Source organism: Falco cherrug, chromosome 8 (genome assembly GCF_023634085.1).
Source record: "Falco cherrug isolate bFalChe1 chromosome 8, bFalChe1.pri, whole genome shotgun sequence".
Lineage (NCBI taxonomy): Eukaryota > Metazoa > Chordata > Aves > Falconiformes > Falconidae > Falco > Falco cherrug.
The window spans coordinates 35788765-35806104 of record NC_073704.1 but is presented as its reverse complement, the minus strand read 5'-3'; the positions used below and the strand labels follow the sequence as shown (position 1 = coordinate 35806104).

The following is a 17340-nucleotide window of genomic DNA, read 5'->3' as shown; positions in this document are numbered from 1 at the left end:
TGCAAACCCATTTTTCTTTTCATGAGCTCCTTGGGTATACTGGTCTCCAGTTTGCTCATTTTCAAAGAAAGTGAGAGCCTTTGGGTAGCTCATGAAGTGGCCTTTCAAGTTCTAACTGGGGAGACTTGCACAGCAGCAACGGTACGTATATTACGAAGGGGTTCTTTGGAAAATAACGGGGCTACAGCAGTCATACTCAGGGCTGCAGCCAGCTGCTCTTTTACAACTCAAAGATACTTCATTTGTAACGATAAGCTACTAGAGAGGTAAGTGCTTGACTGTCAGAGTCAGTGTGGAGCAGGTCCAGTGTTTTGAAGGAATGTTGCTGTTTTGGAAAATCAGCATCAATTGATGAAAGCCCTATGAAATAAACAGCAGCTAGAAGTGGGATTTGCAACAAAACAGAGAATGAAAAAATCAGGACTGACCAAATCAAGACACACAGTACAGGGAAGTTAACGTAAGGTTATTTATGTCAGCCAGGACAAGGGACAGAGTTCTTAAACACCGGTCACACACCAACTATTCCGTGTTGGATTTGCTGAAGTGAAGCATGGCAAAGACTTTTGCCTAACTGCGTGTGAATGGATGGCACTGCTTCCTCCTTAACGCAGTGCAAGAGCGCGTAGGTGCCACTGCATAACCTCTCCCAAGGTCTGTGCTCCTCTCTGGTGGCACTGGTAATAACGCCTTGTCTCCCTGCAGGTGACCTTTTCTTAGGTGAGTTGGTTAAAGCAAATCCCTTGAGATGTGCTTCTTCCTTTAATTATTTGTTTTCCCCTTCTAGGTTTCAACTCTCTTGTAGGTGGAATAATGGGATTTTCCATCCTTCTTAGCGCAGAAGTTTTTAAACACAATTCTTCTGTCTGGTATCTGGATGGCAGTATAGGAGTTCTAATCGGACTTACAATATTTGCCTACGGAGTCAAGTGAGTATCTCCTGCGAGCGGGTGTTTCAGTACGTACGGCAGATGGGCTGTCTGTCTAAGGTAATAAGCCATAGCTCATACAGGCTTATATAATTCCAGTAAAAGCAGCCGCTGGAATTTAATAGGCTGGCAGCCAGTGCTGAAGGGGAGGGGGTGGAAAGGGATAAAAAGATGGTGTGTCTCACATCAGTTGGAAAGAAACCAGGACTTAAAAAGTAATCGGAGTAGTTCTAGAAGAGTTTTGGATACTTGAATTGGGAAACACAAGGTTTGAACCTTGGATAGAATCGGTCCCTGTTGCTTTTATGGCAGATTTCTAAGCACTGTTTTTTCCAAAGTAAGTCTAGGTTAAATTAAAGATAATTTAATTGATGCCCAAGTTTAAAGAAGGATCGTGCTAGTGATTTCCATCCTAGCGCTACCCTATAGCAGCTTCTGAACTGAAGGTTAGCCAGTCCGGTTCCAAATGTTGGTGGTATTGAATTTTCAGGTGCTTTCTTGATGCATGAAACCACAAATGGAATAAAATCAGATGAAGCTCTGACACGGGCTTCACTTGCTGCCACACTTTCCCTTGCTGCATGGAAACTAAGGGTTTTCTGGTTTATCCCTCTTTCTGCCGTAAGGGGAAGGGGGACATGTAGCATCTTAGTTGGAATTGCGCCGGTTGAGAAGCAGACCTTGGCCAGGCTGCAGTAAGCTGTCATCTGGAAGCTGTGTGGTTTTTTTCTTTAAACTTGGAAAATTAAATTAACATTTTAATGGGAAATACCATCCTTGGAAAAATCACTGTAATCACTATTTCCATTGTAAAACTAACTGTTCTGGAAAACCAGAGAGGCAAATCCTTACAAGAGTATTTATTTAAACAAATAGCATCAGAAACATTTTGTGCAGCTGCTGAAACTCATGCTACGTACGTGCCACTGGTCTGCTCAACAGCGTGCTCAGCTGTGGTGTCACCAAGACACAGTGAAGGCTAAAACTAAATTCTGTTTTGGCAACTACCCGATTTTACAGTTTGGGAAAGCGCTGCAGTTCTCCTCTGCTGTTAGATACCTTCCTGCTGCAGCCTGGTGTGAAACGGGTTGCTACAACAGTCCCTTTCCCACGCATCCCTCCATGGTTTCTCCAGCCAAAAGTGAGTGCTGCTGTGCATTTCAGGTTCTCAGTGCAGCCTTGCTTCCAAGGTTGTTAAAGGAGAGCCCCCCTCCACGTGGTTTGTTTTACACTCCCTTTTGGGCAGAATTAATTGTGGGATGGAATTAATTCTGCTCAGGAGAAAGCAAGATGAGGCTGTCACTACATGTGAGTTCTTTTGAGTCAATATTTATGGGGAAAGAGAATGTTCCAGTTCCAGGGCTTTCCTGTGTCTCTGCGTCAGCGCTCTTGTGTTTTCCTCTGCAGGTTGCTTATCGATATGATACCGCGCGTACGGCAAACGCGCCATTATGAAATGTTTGAGTGAAGATCACGCCCTCTCCTCTGTAAGGACTGTAAGTCTACAGCATCGTACGTTTTGGCAAGTGCTGCCAATGGTATTTTACTAAATATGCAGTTTGTTTCCCGTGGTCTGTTTTTGTTGAAGTTTGTTTTAATGGGAAATCTCTCTGTAAAACTGGCATATGTGCACACTGCTTGCAATTCAGCGAAACGGCAGCATTTGTTTGGGGTTTTTTTTTTTCTCAAGTATGCTATTGATTCCTGTGACAATAGAAAACATGCAGTTTGCAGCTTTAACCCAGCTGCCATGTTGTATATTCCAGAGTGAAAGTGTTCTTAATGGTGTGATAAGCCTGTGGGTAAAAAGTGCCAGTTTCAGATCCTGGGTTTTTCCCCCCGCCCCCGGGCCTGTATTTTCCCAAACACGTGCTGTAACAGAAGTACAATCCTTGCTCCCCTCCTCGGCTAACGGAGTATCCTGTGTGGAGTCTGGACACCAAGAGCTGTGTTGCTTAAAACACTTAACGCAGCTACTCCCTCCCGCTGGTTCAAATAGATGCACGGAAAGCGTAGGTACAAACCTTTCTGTGGTCAGAGAGACACCTAAATTAACTGAAACGATACCTCTTCAATTTAAATTCTATTTTTTCTTAACGAGACACTGTTCATAGCTTTGCATGCACCAAACAAGCACACACAGTATTACTGTACAGACCAAAGCCAAAAAGTCGTGCAAGGAAGAGGGAGCTGCCTGAGGAACGGGATTTTCATCTTCTATTATACTGTACGCAGATGTACCAGCGTGTGTGACTGTGGTTGCTCTGTAGTCTGACGATGGCACAGCAGTGGCTCGATCTCGTGGTGAGATATAGATCTATTTATTAGATTTAGATTGTCCTGTAAAGTGTTGCTCACCTTCCATCACACATCTTATCTATTACTTACTTAATAGCAGATTAAATTATCAAAGAATCTTGACGTATAATCAATAAAACTGGTATCTATTTTATACAGTATCTGTAAGTAACATTTGAAAACTATTTCCAAAATGTATCATAGAACAAAGTCTTCCTGTATAGCAGCCTATTAAACTGGATTCTCTGGCTATATCCATTTTCTCTTTATTTTATATATTCCAGGTTGGTTTTCACAACACAGAACCAGTAGTGTTGCTTCTGTTTATCACAGGTGGATAAAAAAAATAGTCCACCGTAGAGTTTGAAATAGGACCAGGGTAAGTAGCCAAGTAGCTAGAAATGGGGATTTCTAGCTCCATGAAGAGACTGCATAAACTGGAGCAGGTGTACAATTAAACTGTTCAGTGCTTGGTGTACAGTGGGGACACTGATTTTTTTCCCCTCCCCCCGGTGTGATGCTAAAACTGTATTTCCCATCATATATCACTTAGCGAGTTCTCAGCCAGATCCTTAAGGATCTCTAGTAAAAGCCAACTCCAAATGCTGTGTGTGGGAAGAGGCTGGGCAGAGACCACCCAGAGGTTTCACTGACCTGACGGTGCCCATACGAGGCGCGCAGCACTGCAGAGATGGCACTCGCTTCTGCCTGAAACAAAATTCTTTACGGCAAAGTCAGTTTTGTTCTGCTGCTGTAGTTTGTTTACACGTATTTTGGATCAGTTAAGTTTGGATAAGCATTTGTATGCAAACTTTATAATAATTGTTGCTGTCGGTGCTGACGCTGCTTGTGCCTTGCTGTCACAGGATGGTAGAGATCATCATGTCACTCAGCAGTAAGATGAAAGTAAGTACAACGCTGGGTAAGACAAACGAGCTGCTTTGTAACTCATTCAGCAAGGACTGCAGAAAGACTGTGAAGTATAGGAGTCATCACTGTACTCATCACAGGTGGATTTTTAAATATCAAATAGCACCCCAAGACCCTTTCTTCCTATACGAGTTCCTAATTTGTTATGCTTTTGCTTAGTCCTGGTATTTTCCTGCTGTGCTTCCTTTTCTAACTGGTACCTCCACGAAATGAGCTGTGGAACAGGTATTTCCCCACTGATTAACTTGCTTTTGTCAAGCATCTTCAGCCTCAGAATCAAAGAACCGGGGCCTGAACAGAGCTGCATCAGACATTTCATGGGTTTGTTAGTTTTATTAGTACCATTTACCCTCTCCCACCTCTCTAGGGGTTTTGTTACTTTTCCAGTCCCAGGGCTAGTTGTGAGAACGACACTCAGGAACTACTCAAAGTGCTGCTCTGCAGGGCTGCATGCTCCAGCAGCCTGTCTGTAGCAGAGGCCCACGCCAACTGCTTCTGAAGGGAGATGAGAAAGCCTTCTGCCCTGTGTTAAGATATGTAATTCCTGCTGTAACCTTTGTAACCAGAAGTCCTAGACCACTGAAAGTAAGCGGGACATTAAAACCAACACCCAGCTCAAACATTAAATAATTCTGTTAAAATGCTGAGTGTGAATAGGAGCACAGGACTACGCAACTGTGCTCGTGCATGAAGCAAAGCTAAACGCTAACTGACATTTCACACTTCTTTCTGGGACTCTGGAACGCTCTTAGAGGATGTGTGCAAGTACAGACTCCAGCTGTGTAGCCTTTAAAAAGGAGATGTGGTTAAACAAATGAATCATGCTTTTTCTTACCAGATTAACTTAAAGCAATTGCAGAAACTTCTCAGTTACCACAGGTGCTTCAAAGAATTTCTGATATTAGCAGCTAAATACAAGACAATAACTGAAATAATTGTGACACTTAAAAGGAAAAACCAGGAAACAGTGATACTCAGAAATGAAAGCAAATACATGCTGATAAAGCCAGCTAGTGTCATGGAGACCTTGTACGGTACGTGACAATAGAAGAGAAAATAACTCCTCGTCTAATTTACTGAGACACTCCGCTCTAGCCAGCCACCCTCAAAGGTAACAGTTTCTGTGTTAGTTTTCTTTAGTAAATGTCTGTGCCAGTCGATTTTTCTAGCTATGAGATAATAAGTGTGCTTCCAGCTAAGCTAAGCGAAGGTGGACTTTTCAAAAGCTGAAATAGCTCAAAAGCACTTGGACTAATCACCTGAACCTTGGCACTGGCCCACATCATACTTTGCTCGGTGAGCACAGCCACGGGAGCTTCTCAGCGCTGCCAGATCCTCGTTGTTGTGCCCAGGACACAAGGAAGGAGCTTCAGTGTTCATGCAAGGAACAGCACTGGCTAGTACAGAGACTGCAGGCTGACACTCGGTGAAGTCTGGCCAGACTCTGAATTGCAAATTAATCCCTGAAAGTGACTACGAGTCTGAGCCGATGCTTTGAATTTGGCCACATTGTTCAGCAGAGAGGGAAGCTATCAAAAACCCTCACAGGAAGGATTACAACAGCTGCAGTCTTGAATCCCAAGCCCTGCCCTGCATGCACCAGGTAGGCATGATGTGTATTTCAATAAGGGAAAACAATAACATTCCATTTAGAGCTAAAAGCCAGAGTTTTTGAACCCAGATTGTCATGAAAAAATCACCGGTCTAACATCCCTTGCTGATTTAGTCCCATTTCACTCTTAGCAATAGTCGGTAAGCCAGACAGCGGCAGAAAATTGGAGCCTCAAAAGAAGCTCCTTACTGAAAACGATGTTCCAGAAATGGTCCTGGAGCAAAGACCCCAGACAAGAAGCTTCTCAGATGTGGGCACATTCAGCTTTAGGTGTCCCTGCATCTGGGAACGTAACCACGATGTTGCTCACCGCCAATAATACCATTTGCATTTTCTGCCATCTCAGCTGCCTGGGAAAAAGCGTAGACACTTCTGGCATCTTTTTGGGGGCCAGCTCATGGAGATGCTAGGTCTACTAGACAAGTACTAACAGGTGGGGGTGGAAGGGACCTTCCATGGTCATCTAGGCCATCTGTTAAGCCTTAACAATACACAAAGCAGGAATGTCTGTTCCCAACCTGAAGATCCATTTTTCCTAGAAAGTCAAATTTATACTTGAGAAAAGTCTTTATTACTGATTTTCTTCTGCAGTCCGTGAGGATGGAGCGTTAAGCAGACAGCCACGCTAGCAGCAAGCTGCCGCGGCGGCACCCGAGATAAGGAAACACTGAAGCTACTTAACCAGAGATTATCCCTGGGGTACACACGCTTCTGTGGATGCTTCAGCCGGGCTCTGCACGTAGGGAAGCATTTCGCTGTGCTGGCGGCAGCTGTGGTTTCTCCCCAGGGCTCCCAGGAGCCTGCTGCCCGCTGGGCACGCCGGGGCTGTGACAAAGCCCAGCAGCCGGCCCGCGCCTGTGGTTACTGAGGGCCGGTCACTACGCGGGAGTAGCCCACAAAAACACATTCCTGCGGCCTGGCATGTGGGTCCAGGTTACGCAACGGGAGAGCGTAATTAAATCAAATAGCAGACAACCCAGGGATGTTTCCCTCTCCTGTTCCTCCCCCGTTTTCCTTTCAGCCACGAGATCCGTATTTGAGGTGGCGCTGAACAGTTCTTGGAAGTCAGGGGTCGGGCAGCCCCCTGCCCGCTGGGGAACCCCAGTGTGTGCAGGTCCGGCAGGGACCGACCCCACCGGAATGCAGGGAGGCTGGCGGTGCCTTTTGTCCAAAACCTGCACGGAAGGGCTGCTCTTCTGAGTTAGTTTGGCAGGTACCTACATCCCATTTTTCCACCAAACCTGGTATCCTGAGCTCTCCCTGAGGGAGACAGGCCTTGCAGGATTGTCACCTGTCACCTCACCACCGAGCAAGGAGCGGAGCAAAGGCAACACCTACCCGCAAACAGCCGAGTGCCAAGAAATACCAGCCTCCTTTCAACGGGGCAGCCCCCCCAGCAGAATCCAAGCCTGCAGCACAGCCTTGAGCAACACCAATTCCTCCCTCCTACGGAGGCAGGGAGGAGATTAAAGCTAAAGGGGGGCTCCAGTGCCAGAGCAGCTTTCACTGCAACGATCCGCGGTGCCGCTGACTTACAGCGCAAGCAACAGTTCCCTGCCGACGGGCCGAAGGCTCACACCTTGGTACGTGTTCTTTAGAGGTGGCCGTACTGTTTCAGCGGTTTTTGTGGTGGCTTCCCTCCTCCCAGCCGCGCACCAGGCAATGCCTGCAGCCGGCAGCGCTCCTCCAGGCCCTGCAGCAAGTCTCCCGCGAGGGGAGACCCCCGAGCCATGGCTCCACAAGGCAAAGCAGGACGAGACAGTGAGACAGAACAGCTGGAACCTGTTCGGTGCAAACAATATTCAGTTTTTTGGCAACAAAGACCGACTACCACGATTTTGCTTAAACGCAATCTCCATAATCGGTAAAATAATAAAATGTTCACATCCCAATGGGCATAAACATAAACAGGGGGCACTGCAAGGCACTGAAGTGGGACTTTCCCTCCCTTGCCCCTGACGAGGCAGGGTCGGTGTGCACTGAGGCATTTGAGAGCCGCACAAAGTCCCAGCAAAATGTTTCCAGCTGTGGACTCTCTACTAGAGGGAGTCTGAGTGAACCCAGGCTGAGTGCCTGAGAGCTGAAGTATTTCGTGTTTAAGCTTCCCCAATGATCTTTCCAATACAGCTGCGTGGCGCGTGTACTTTTTATTCTAAACTCCAATTTCCATACATTTTTTTCCATTATGCGACTGCAACACAGCCCACAGCTGACTCAAGCTGCTCACCATTTTACAGATGTCTCTCTGTACTGTCAAAGCTGAACAATAATCAAGGGAATGAAACAAGAAGGAAAATGTTTCCAAAAATAACCAGAATAAGGGACTGAATGACCAGCATCCTCCACCAATTCATTCTGATGTTAGGAAACATTTGGTGGTATGTTGAAGAAAACATACCAACATATAGAACGTTGAATAAAACGGAACCAACAAAAACTTCACCCCTTTTAACCCGAGGTGAGCTATGCCAAGGAAATACCCATAAAAAGGGGTGACTGGCGAAGGATATTCACATACCTGAGCTCACTGGAACTAACATAAGGTTCTTGCAGAAGCACCATCAGCAGCGCGCAGCAGGAAACCATCACGTGGAGCCACGATGCAATGACCTCCCCCGTTCTGGCCAGTGAGTATGCCGGACAACCGGATAGCCAGACCCACGGCACCAACCCTCACCCAGCCCGCAGGCATTGTGCCCTCCCACTTCACTGTGACACTTACAGTTATGCTCTTACCAGTGTTGTGTGCCATTAACTGGGACAGGGAAAATAAAAAAGGGCCCGAGTTGATAGTTACTGGCTTCTGTGCTATTCTGACTTCACATTAGCCAGTTACATGTGGCCACATTAAAAAAAAACAAACAGACAACAACCCCCACACAACAAACGTGGGGAAAGGTAGCGTTGTAGGAAATGTTGCAAGAACTTCACTTCTCTCCAGTGCAGTTTTAAAAAGTACACATTTTTTGAAGCAGTAACAAAGAGCCGGCCTTCCTTTTGGTTTCTTTTTCGGTGGGTAGGTTTGGATTTTTTACTATTCATTTTACTCCTGTGTACTGCTCCCGTGTTAACCGTTCTATCGCTCTTGGGACACCTCCATCGAAACCTCTCTCCATCCCTAGCAGATGCTGCTAACAGAGGACCCTCCCCTCAGTCTCGGCTGGGCTAACACCAAGCGAGGCGTGTGCGCAGGAGCCTTTCAGCAGAGCGGGCGCAACGGCAATGAGCGGGCAGGTCCGTACAAGTAGTTTCATGCTGCGGCCATTTGTCTTTTTTGATAGATGTGCCTACAACCTCCAAAGTGATTTCACATGGCCCCTATCCAGCGCACGGAATGCACGCCCCCGTCACCTGAAAACACCCGTTCCCAGCCCTTGGCTGCCTTTGGCCCAGGGACCTCATGGGGCACCCGCTGCCCACAGCCACGGGGGCCCCGACCAGGCGTGGGAGCGATGCCGAGTGCGGCAGCAGGCCCAGGTTTACACCTGATCTCTTGTTCTCCACACAAGTATTTCATAAGCCAGCCCAGCTCTTTGCATTTGAACTTGGATCTTGAAAGTCAACACTCTCTAAAGCTGTTATTTTACCACAACGTAGCTTTTACTTCCAAACTCCGTATTGTGCCAGTAAGTCTTGTATATCCCATGTGCCACTGCAATGCCCCAGTCTTCCTCACGTGCTAGAAGTTTCTAGGAAAATAAGAATTCCTAACTACCCTCCTAAAAGGAAGCTTCATTTTATCCATTATCCAACTTGGGTTTGAAGCAAAACAAAGCAAAAAGGTAATTAATTACTCGCCTGTTGTCCTTACGGCCAAGATGCGGGTAGACGGGACTGTTGATGGGACTTACCTGTGAAGAGGGGGCCCAGCAACAGCAGTGCCCGCTGCAGAACTGCAAGGGTAAGCCACACAAACGCAAAGTGGGATAAACGGCAGCTCACAGACTTCCCATTTAAGCACAAAACAATCATAAATCCAAATCACACAAGAAAAAGGTTTATTGAAAAATAAAGTTCTCCCTAGTTTTTTTCTACAACAGTGAAAACAAAGCATTTTTCTATGCCATTAAAGTACAGACATTTACTTTTCTAATAATAAAATAAAATAAAAAAAATAAAAAAAAAATATCCCATCCTATTGAACCCCAGGAACTTGACAGTATCTGAACCAGTGTTCTGTTCTTTCTCAATCAAACTGCTTGAACGTAATATAGTGGAACACAACAATTTACATAAAACAAAGGATCAACCTTATAGGAGAGAATTCAAACCAAACACTCATCGTACCAGCCTGACCCTGAAGTTCTCATGCCTCATGTACATATAAAAACTCTCACCGACTCCAAATTACCATCTGCAAAAAGCAGCAATCTTTTAGTTTTATAGATTTCAGTAGAGTTTTTTTTCCATTTACAGTGCTACAGGGATTATTCAGACTTTGACCCCCATGGAGAGAGACAACTCCAGGGAATGAATCAGACCAGAAGCCGAAGAGCTGCCCCCAATTGCCCTCTGGAGGACCTGCCTGCAGCAGGCAGCCTAGCAAGCCCAGGGGCATCAACTTCTCCAAGCTCACATTAGCTTTGCAGTTATTCCCTTACATTTTTCTTTTAGCTCTTAGAATCTTCAGGGTAACTTTTCTCATAAAATTGACTCTTTTTTTTTTTTTTTTTTTTTTCTTTGGTAAAACCTGCCATTTCCTCCTCCTCCTCTGCTGTATTCCTTTGCAAAAAAACCCAAATAAACCCACGACTTCCTAAAAATATTGTTCACTGTCACTGTACTGCATCGGACCTGTTAATGAGCGTAACAAATTAGTTCTGGGTATAACCCTATTAAAATTAACTGCCTTCAGACAGCAATTTCACTTGATTTATCGGGTACCTATTTGATACTTCAAACTAATTTGCAGCTGCTGGAACCCAAGCCAGGACACGTTGCATGCACTTCGCCAAGTGCCTGGATGGCTCCAGTAAATGCCACAGCGTTATTTACATGCTCCTTAAAGCCAAGGGGTTTGCTGGCTCTGGCAGGACCCTGCCTTTGCTGCGGGGCCGGCTGTGAGCGGAGCAGCACTGAGCTAGGGCTAGTAATTTGCACAGTGCGGTACAGACCCGTTTTCCTGCACAGAGAAGCGGCCGTGCCTTACCAGTGCTGTGAAGGGTGAGGACAGCGGGGTCCGTGAGGTTTCGGTTCTGGGAGCCCTTGCCCAAGGTGACAAACTGTTCCCACACACAGCCCGCCTAAGGTAAATGGCACCTGCATCCCATCTTCCCGGCAGAGAGGAAGGTGTTAGTCACCAGATTGATTACAACTGAAGGTTTTTAAAAGCATTTTCTGTCTGTGGAAGGTGGAGTTATTACTCATCAAAACCTTTTAGGACCCGATTTGATTTACCCATTTAATAACCAGGTGGCTTAGCGCTGTTGAGGGAGCCCTGCTGAACTGAAACACACTCCTGTATGTTCCTAACCGTACGGATATGTGAAGGATTACACCTATAAAAGCGAGTCCCACAGGCAACAGTTGCACTTTGTTGTTTTTCCCTGGAACGTGAAAGAACATGAAGGATGCCTCACACCTGAGGCATTCTGGGGTTCAGCCTCTGCTATTTTCAACACGTTCCTACAGTAAACATTTTACACTTGATACACGGAGTTTGCTGTTTACACATTCCATTCAAATAGAATATTCAGAAATTACTAAGTAGTTTAAAAAAAACACCTATAGAGCTGCTTAAAAATATGAAGACGAGATTGAAGTCGCTGCCCGTAAACCAACATGTTTTGATGTTACATTTACAGCAATATTATTAAAGCATACCTCAATGGAACCGTATCTGTCCCTGGCCTTTTCAGCCTGACCGAAAGCATACATCTGTCAGTGCATTATTCTCCTCCACTTTACAGTGGTCCCTAGAATGATGGGACCAAAGGAGAACTACAAATGGAAAGAGATGGCAAGTCCAAAGTTGAAGGCATAGCAGCTGTAGGGCAAACATCACAAAAAAATAGCCATGCCAAAATGTTAGCACCCCTAGAAAAAAACAACTGTGAAATTGTAAACGGATAACTACTAGTCTCTTTAAAAATAAACAAAACAACAAACACCCTGCCCCTCCAACTCTAAACTGTAGGCTGTAGCTATTTAACCAAGTTTCCAACTCATACTGTAATAATAAGTAACATCAACTTAGTGATGATATATGCTGTAATAGCCAGCAAAACGGGCTCCCGATATATGTACAATAAAACCTGCAAGTGTTTGGTCTTTATCTTGTAAGATACAGTGCTTTATATTTATTAAAAAGGGAGAGCTGCTTTTTTAATTTGAAGAAAAAATGATGGAGGAGTTTTGCTATCACTGAAGCCAGTGGGAGTCATGAAGTTAATCAGGCTTGGATGAGATTGTATCTAGCCTCGTTCATCCCATTTAATTCATTTTACTAGCAAAATCTGCTCCTGAAATGCACTACAAGCGAAATACGTACCTGAGAAAGCAATTTAGATTGTTTATGTGAAAAGTGCTGCAAACTCATCAATCAACTTTGTAATTTAGATGGGCCACTCATTTTTGAGAGGGGAGGACATGTCTTTCATATCAAGGGTAAGCCAAGGCCGTTGACTAGGACTTTAAAGGATAGTAGCACATCATGATGAAGTGAGGAGAGGAGGCACGGGCTGATGCCCTGATTTGTGGCTGGTACCAGCAGAACCTTTCAGCAAGCCTGAACGCTTGTCGGTAAGTGAGCTGCAAAAGCTGGCACGAGTAGCTGGGAGCAGCGCTGAGCGGGGCAGACACAGAGTCCTGGCTCTGTCCACCACCCTGTTCCGCCATCTCCAGCTGACACGGACGGGATCAGCAGCCCTTTTGCAAAGTACTCCTCTTGCAGAAAAGCAGTAGCATTAAAAAGAAAAACATCTGCCATAAGCTGAATACCCAGAGTTCCCTCCACAGCGAGAGCTGTGAACTCGGGTATTGTGTTCTCCCGGTAGCACCAGGAACCGCCCCGAGCACTTCAATGCACAGATGTCTTTATTCAAAACCCCAACACCTCACAAGCTTTAATGTGGCTCTTCAGTGCTCCTGCTGATCGCATCAGACACAGCTGTTTCTAGAGGTTTTCTGTTAGCATTGACTCCTTGGGGAATGCCATGGCTTTAGATTGCTCTCTGGTCATTAAACAGACATCACACCCCTGCAGGAGCTCTCCCGTCAAATTACAGACAGTCAGTAAAGGGTATTCTGCTTGCAGAAGCAATGTTTTGCAAGAATTATTATAGTATCTCTTCGCTTATGAATCCTTACCTTCTAGTTTTAGAACAGATTTCTCCACTACTTAAAAACATTCAAAATTCATACCGCTAAGCTGGAGAGTCATCAAGCACCGTTTTTACCTGTAATTAGTGTTCCATTATACTTGTTCAGACAGTGTCCATATTCCAAACACTCATCCAAATCCCAAAGAAAGTAAAAAGAAAGGCACATAAACATTAAATATTTGTAGGAGAAACATAATCTGATATAAACAAGCAAACACACAGCTGCAACTATAACTTTACAAAAAGAAACATAGAAACTAAGCAAAAAATGCAAAAAGCAACTCTGTTTATACATGTGCAAATCAACTTGCATATATGAAATAAATGAGGTTTTTATTGGCATTTTTAAACAGTGTGTATTTACCAACTTTACCTTTCAAAGGAAAGCCTTTTAATGTTAATTTTAATAAATATGTAAATGCTTCTCTCAAGTTCTCTAATCTCATCGGAACAAGATTTTTGAAAAAAAAAAAACAGGTCACATACAAAAATACAAAATTTTAAAACAAAGAATGTCTTGATATGAGAGATATGTTTAAACGCTTGTAAAATGGTTTTATATTTGACTTTTGACATTTTTTCCCATCAGTCGCTGATCAAGATGATATTCAAATGCAAGTCATGCAAAAACCTGATTTCTGAGTAAAGGAAGCTGCAAGCTTTACTGTCAAGACTGAAAAACAGTAGCACAGTCCCATCTCTAATATCCTTGTTTAAGTGCAAGAGTTGGACTACACCTTTGTTCTTTAATTAGGAAGGGAAATAGTCATGGAACTCGGACAGAAGGCTGCCCTCTATCCTGAAATGTGGATATATATTATACATTTTAGTAAATCATTCAAATTTTTCAATAGTCCCACATGGATTTGCCTGAGTGCTGATCTGTGGAAGGATTCACCTATTTCTCAATGCACGCACAAACGCTGCTGTGTGATGGGGGAGTGCTGTGTCGGGTTTAGTGAGCAATGTTTACATGTAAAGTTTATGCACTTACGGTTCTCATAGGATAGTCTCCTTTTACACAAATTTAGACCGAAGCTGTACTTCCTACAAGTAATATTTCCTCTGAAAAGAGAGTTTGAAATGAATAACAGAGGCCTATCAAGTCATAGGGCTTGATTCTTTTTTCTTTGAGATTAATGAGTCTTCTCTATAGGTTTCAGTAGAAATAGGATCACACCCAACTCGTTCTGAAGCCCATTTAGACATTCTGTCCCTGGCTGAAACGCAAGCGGCACTGGTGCTGGCGCTTTCATTTTTGCCAGTGTGCAGTAATTCAGTTCAGTAGACTAGAAAGAAACAGTGCTAGAGCATGAAAAAACCAGAGCTCGGAATAGACTCTCCCTGCTATGGTAAAGGCAAACGTAGCATTGAGCAAAACACTAGACCAGAAAAATCTTATAATAACAAGTACCAAACCCCTCCCATCTCTAAAGGTTTAGAGGCAAAATAAAATGCAATATGTCATGTGGACCATACAGTGGCAGGGGTGGGGCGGGGTGGGGAACAAGCAAATATGTATTTACAGCAAAGAATTACACTACAGCAAAAACTACATGGTTTGCATTCTTTTAGTGCACACATACAAGTCTTTTGTTTCTGACATAATTCTGCGATGTGTCATTCCAAACTAAATTCCTGCCTGAAGAACCTCAGGCTGAACTGGTAAAGACAAGTTCTGCTGTTGCCTTTACTTTCAGCACCAGGTAGAAGTTGACAGACTTTGATATGCAGGATTTTCCAGTTGCACAAATATGCACAGCTACGCGGGGAATATTTTATATAAATACAAAATGAATTGTTGCGCCTGCTCAGACCCATCTCCAATCCTCCTCCCCCAGCTTTTCCAGGGTATTAAAACTATTGCAAACTACAGTTGTGCTGACTGAAGCAAATGCTGAGCTATGGTAACGGTACGGATTTTCATACTAGTTCGTGTTTTCTTTTCATACAAAAACTTTGCCTCCCGTTATAGAACCCAGCTGTTCTGTTTCTGGAAAATTACTCTGAAATACAGCAGATTTTGTCATCATCACAACCCGGTTCCTGGTGACCCTGCTGTTCAACAGCCCACACGTATTCTTTTTTGGATCCTCAACAAGCTCTCAGGATTAAGCTGCTGTGTAGTCCACAGCAATGTTATGGAGTGTTACAGGATAATGCTGTCAGGAGTGCTGAGGCAGGAAATGAAAAACTTGAAAAAGCTAATTCACTGCTTTGAAATTGAAACTTTATACTGTTCTGTGCTCTTGTCTTGAGACTTTATCCACGATGAAATAGCATTTCTCTTGCTTGGTCTTTGGTAGGTCAAGAGAGACATCAATATCCACACACACGGAAGGAACGCCAGTTACAAGAAAAAGCTGAACCCACCAGATATCATCCAAAAAAGGAAAAGTTAAAATATCTCTGCTTTTCACTATCACCTGGTAATGTTTGTTAATCTTTATGAACAAACCCTTAACGTTAATTTGAGGTTTTCATCCAGTACAGTCAGAGCACGTCCAAATTGTAAACCTGCAGACTACGACTACTTTGAAAATACACTGCAGATTTGTTTCTCGCTAATCTTAGCATATCATTTCCTGACTGCAAATGGTGCTGTCAAGCATGCCACCTTCTGCTGAAAAAAACCAAAAATTAAATCTATAAAAAGAAGGTGGGTTTAATTTGGATTTGATTTGCTGTTTTAAAAAAACATGAAGTTTGATTTGAATTCCAAATTTTTGAATTGTTTTATTCTGAATTTGTAACTGGTGTGCCTGCTAATAATAATAAAAAAAAAAAAAAAAAAAAGAGAAAAAAAAAGAAAGAAACACCTCCCCCCCAACCAGAAAAACAAAGAACCCACCAGACTGATCAATTCTTTTCTTAGCAGTTGTTTGTCTCCTCTTACTTGTTCTTTAGAAAAAAAAAATCTCTTTAAAAACCTAGCTAGTTATGAAGACATTTTACATTTCTACCATACAATAATTATAGTTAGCTTAGTTTAACCTCTCTATGTCATTCAGCAACACTTTAACTACTGGAAGCCGTAGCAAACCGAGGCTCTAACGATAATATTGCTCCAATGATGCCGAATACTTTTTGCTTCACACAGTATTTCTAGTAGACAGACTACAACAGAAGCATGGGCAAATTCCAAGGATTACTCTCTAAATGGGACCAGTAAATTGTGACAAGTCCATTCCAAAAAATGGTTGTATGTTTTTGTAGCTTTTCCACACTGAAGTATGCCACAACCTTAGTCAGTTGTCGAGTCGCCAAGATGTGCCACACGCTGGCAACTGCCTGTTTGCTCAGCCGTGATACTCTCTGTTTAGGCTGCTCTGATGCAGCAGCTGTGATGCAGACAATACCTTGTTGTATACAAAGATTTAAAACGCAAAAAAAGAAACAAGAAACAAGAACTGGGCCCAGATAACCCAATAACAGGGTACAGAGCTATCTTGTGATTCGGAGTTCTTGTGAAGTGAACCACTTCATAGCCATTGAAGCTAAAGCAGTACCCGAAACAGTGCACCTAGAATAAAATGTTAGTCTTCCCTCCCCTGCTCCCCCCTCCCTGAAGCACACTTTTTTTTCAATTTTCTACTGAAATGAAGCTGAAATCCTTTAGCTAACCATGATGGGGGATGTCCTAACTCATTAAAAAAATAGAAAACACTTCACCCAAACAACGAAAAAAGAAGTTTGATGGGTCTGGGAATTTTCTACAAACTATTCTGTGCAGTCATCTTCAAATCACTGTAGAACATGAAGCTCATTTCTCTTCACAAACAGATGAAGGAATCTGAAGAGTTACACTGCAAATGTTCTTACAGGAAAAAAAAGATCAGTTAGCTGTTTGTTATGAATGCCTCTTCTCTTGGTAGATAATTCTGCCCAGCAATGATAGCTCTGCCTGCAGCGAAAAACCTGGACAAAAGTGCAGGAAGTAATAAGTAGCTCCTTTCAAAACTACTTACATTTTGTCTTCAACTCTAAAGAAGCTCTGCTGCTGCTATAGGCAGTCTTTACAAAGCGCAACCTGCCCCTTAATATAGTCTCTGCAGGGGCAGACTCTTCTGTGGGTTGGGTGGGATCCGGCACAGCTGAACAGTAAGAGGTCACCTTGGAAAACACAGTGCTTCCTTCTTCCGTCAAAAGAGGGGACCAGAATATCGTTTGCAGACTCCATGGTGAGACATTCAACATTATGCCTAAAAAGCAAAGCAAAGCACATGATGTAAGTCACACTGGAGTTTAC

The 17340-nt window shown here is 43.8% G+C and overlaps 2 protein-coding genes across 4 annotated transcripts in view; one reads left to right on the top strand and one right to left on the bottom strand.

Annotated features, from left to right (window-relative positions):
- TMEM163 (transmembrane protein 163) overlaps positions 1 to 3481 on the top strand; it is a 101781-nt gene extending 98300 nt beyond the window's left edge. For both annotated transcript variants that reach the window (XM_055718085.1, XM_055718084.1), the window contains 2 exons: positions 788 to 929; positions 2337 to 3481. In XM_055718085.1, the coding sequence (XP_055574060.1) occupies positions 788 to 929; positions 2337 to 2397 (203 nt within the window). In that variant the 3' untranslated portion in view covers positions 2398 to 3481. The remainder of the gene's footprint in view (positions 1 to 787; positions 930 to 2336) is intronic.
- A 6263-nt stretch (positions 3482 to 9744) lies between these two features.
- MGAT5 (alpha-1,6-mannosylglycoprotein 6-beta-N-acetylglucosaminyltransferase) overlaps positions 9745 to 17340 on the bottom strand; it is a 133171-nt gene continuing 125575 nt past the window's right edge. For both annotated transcript variants that reach the window (XM_055718081.1, XM_055718083.1), the window contains one exon: positions 9745 to 17293. In XM_055718081.1, the coding sequence (XP_055574056.1) occupies positions 17095 to 17293 (199 nt within the window). In that variant the 3' untranslated portion in view covers positions 9745 to 17094. The remainder of the gene's footprint in view (positions 17294 to 17340) is intronic.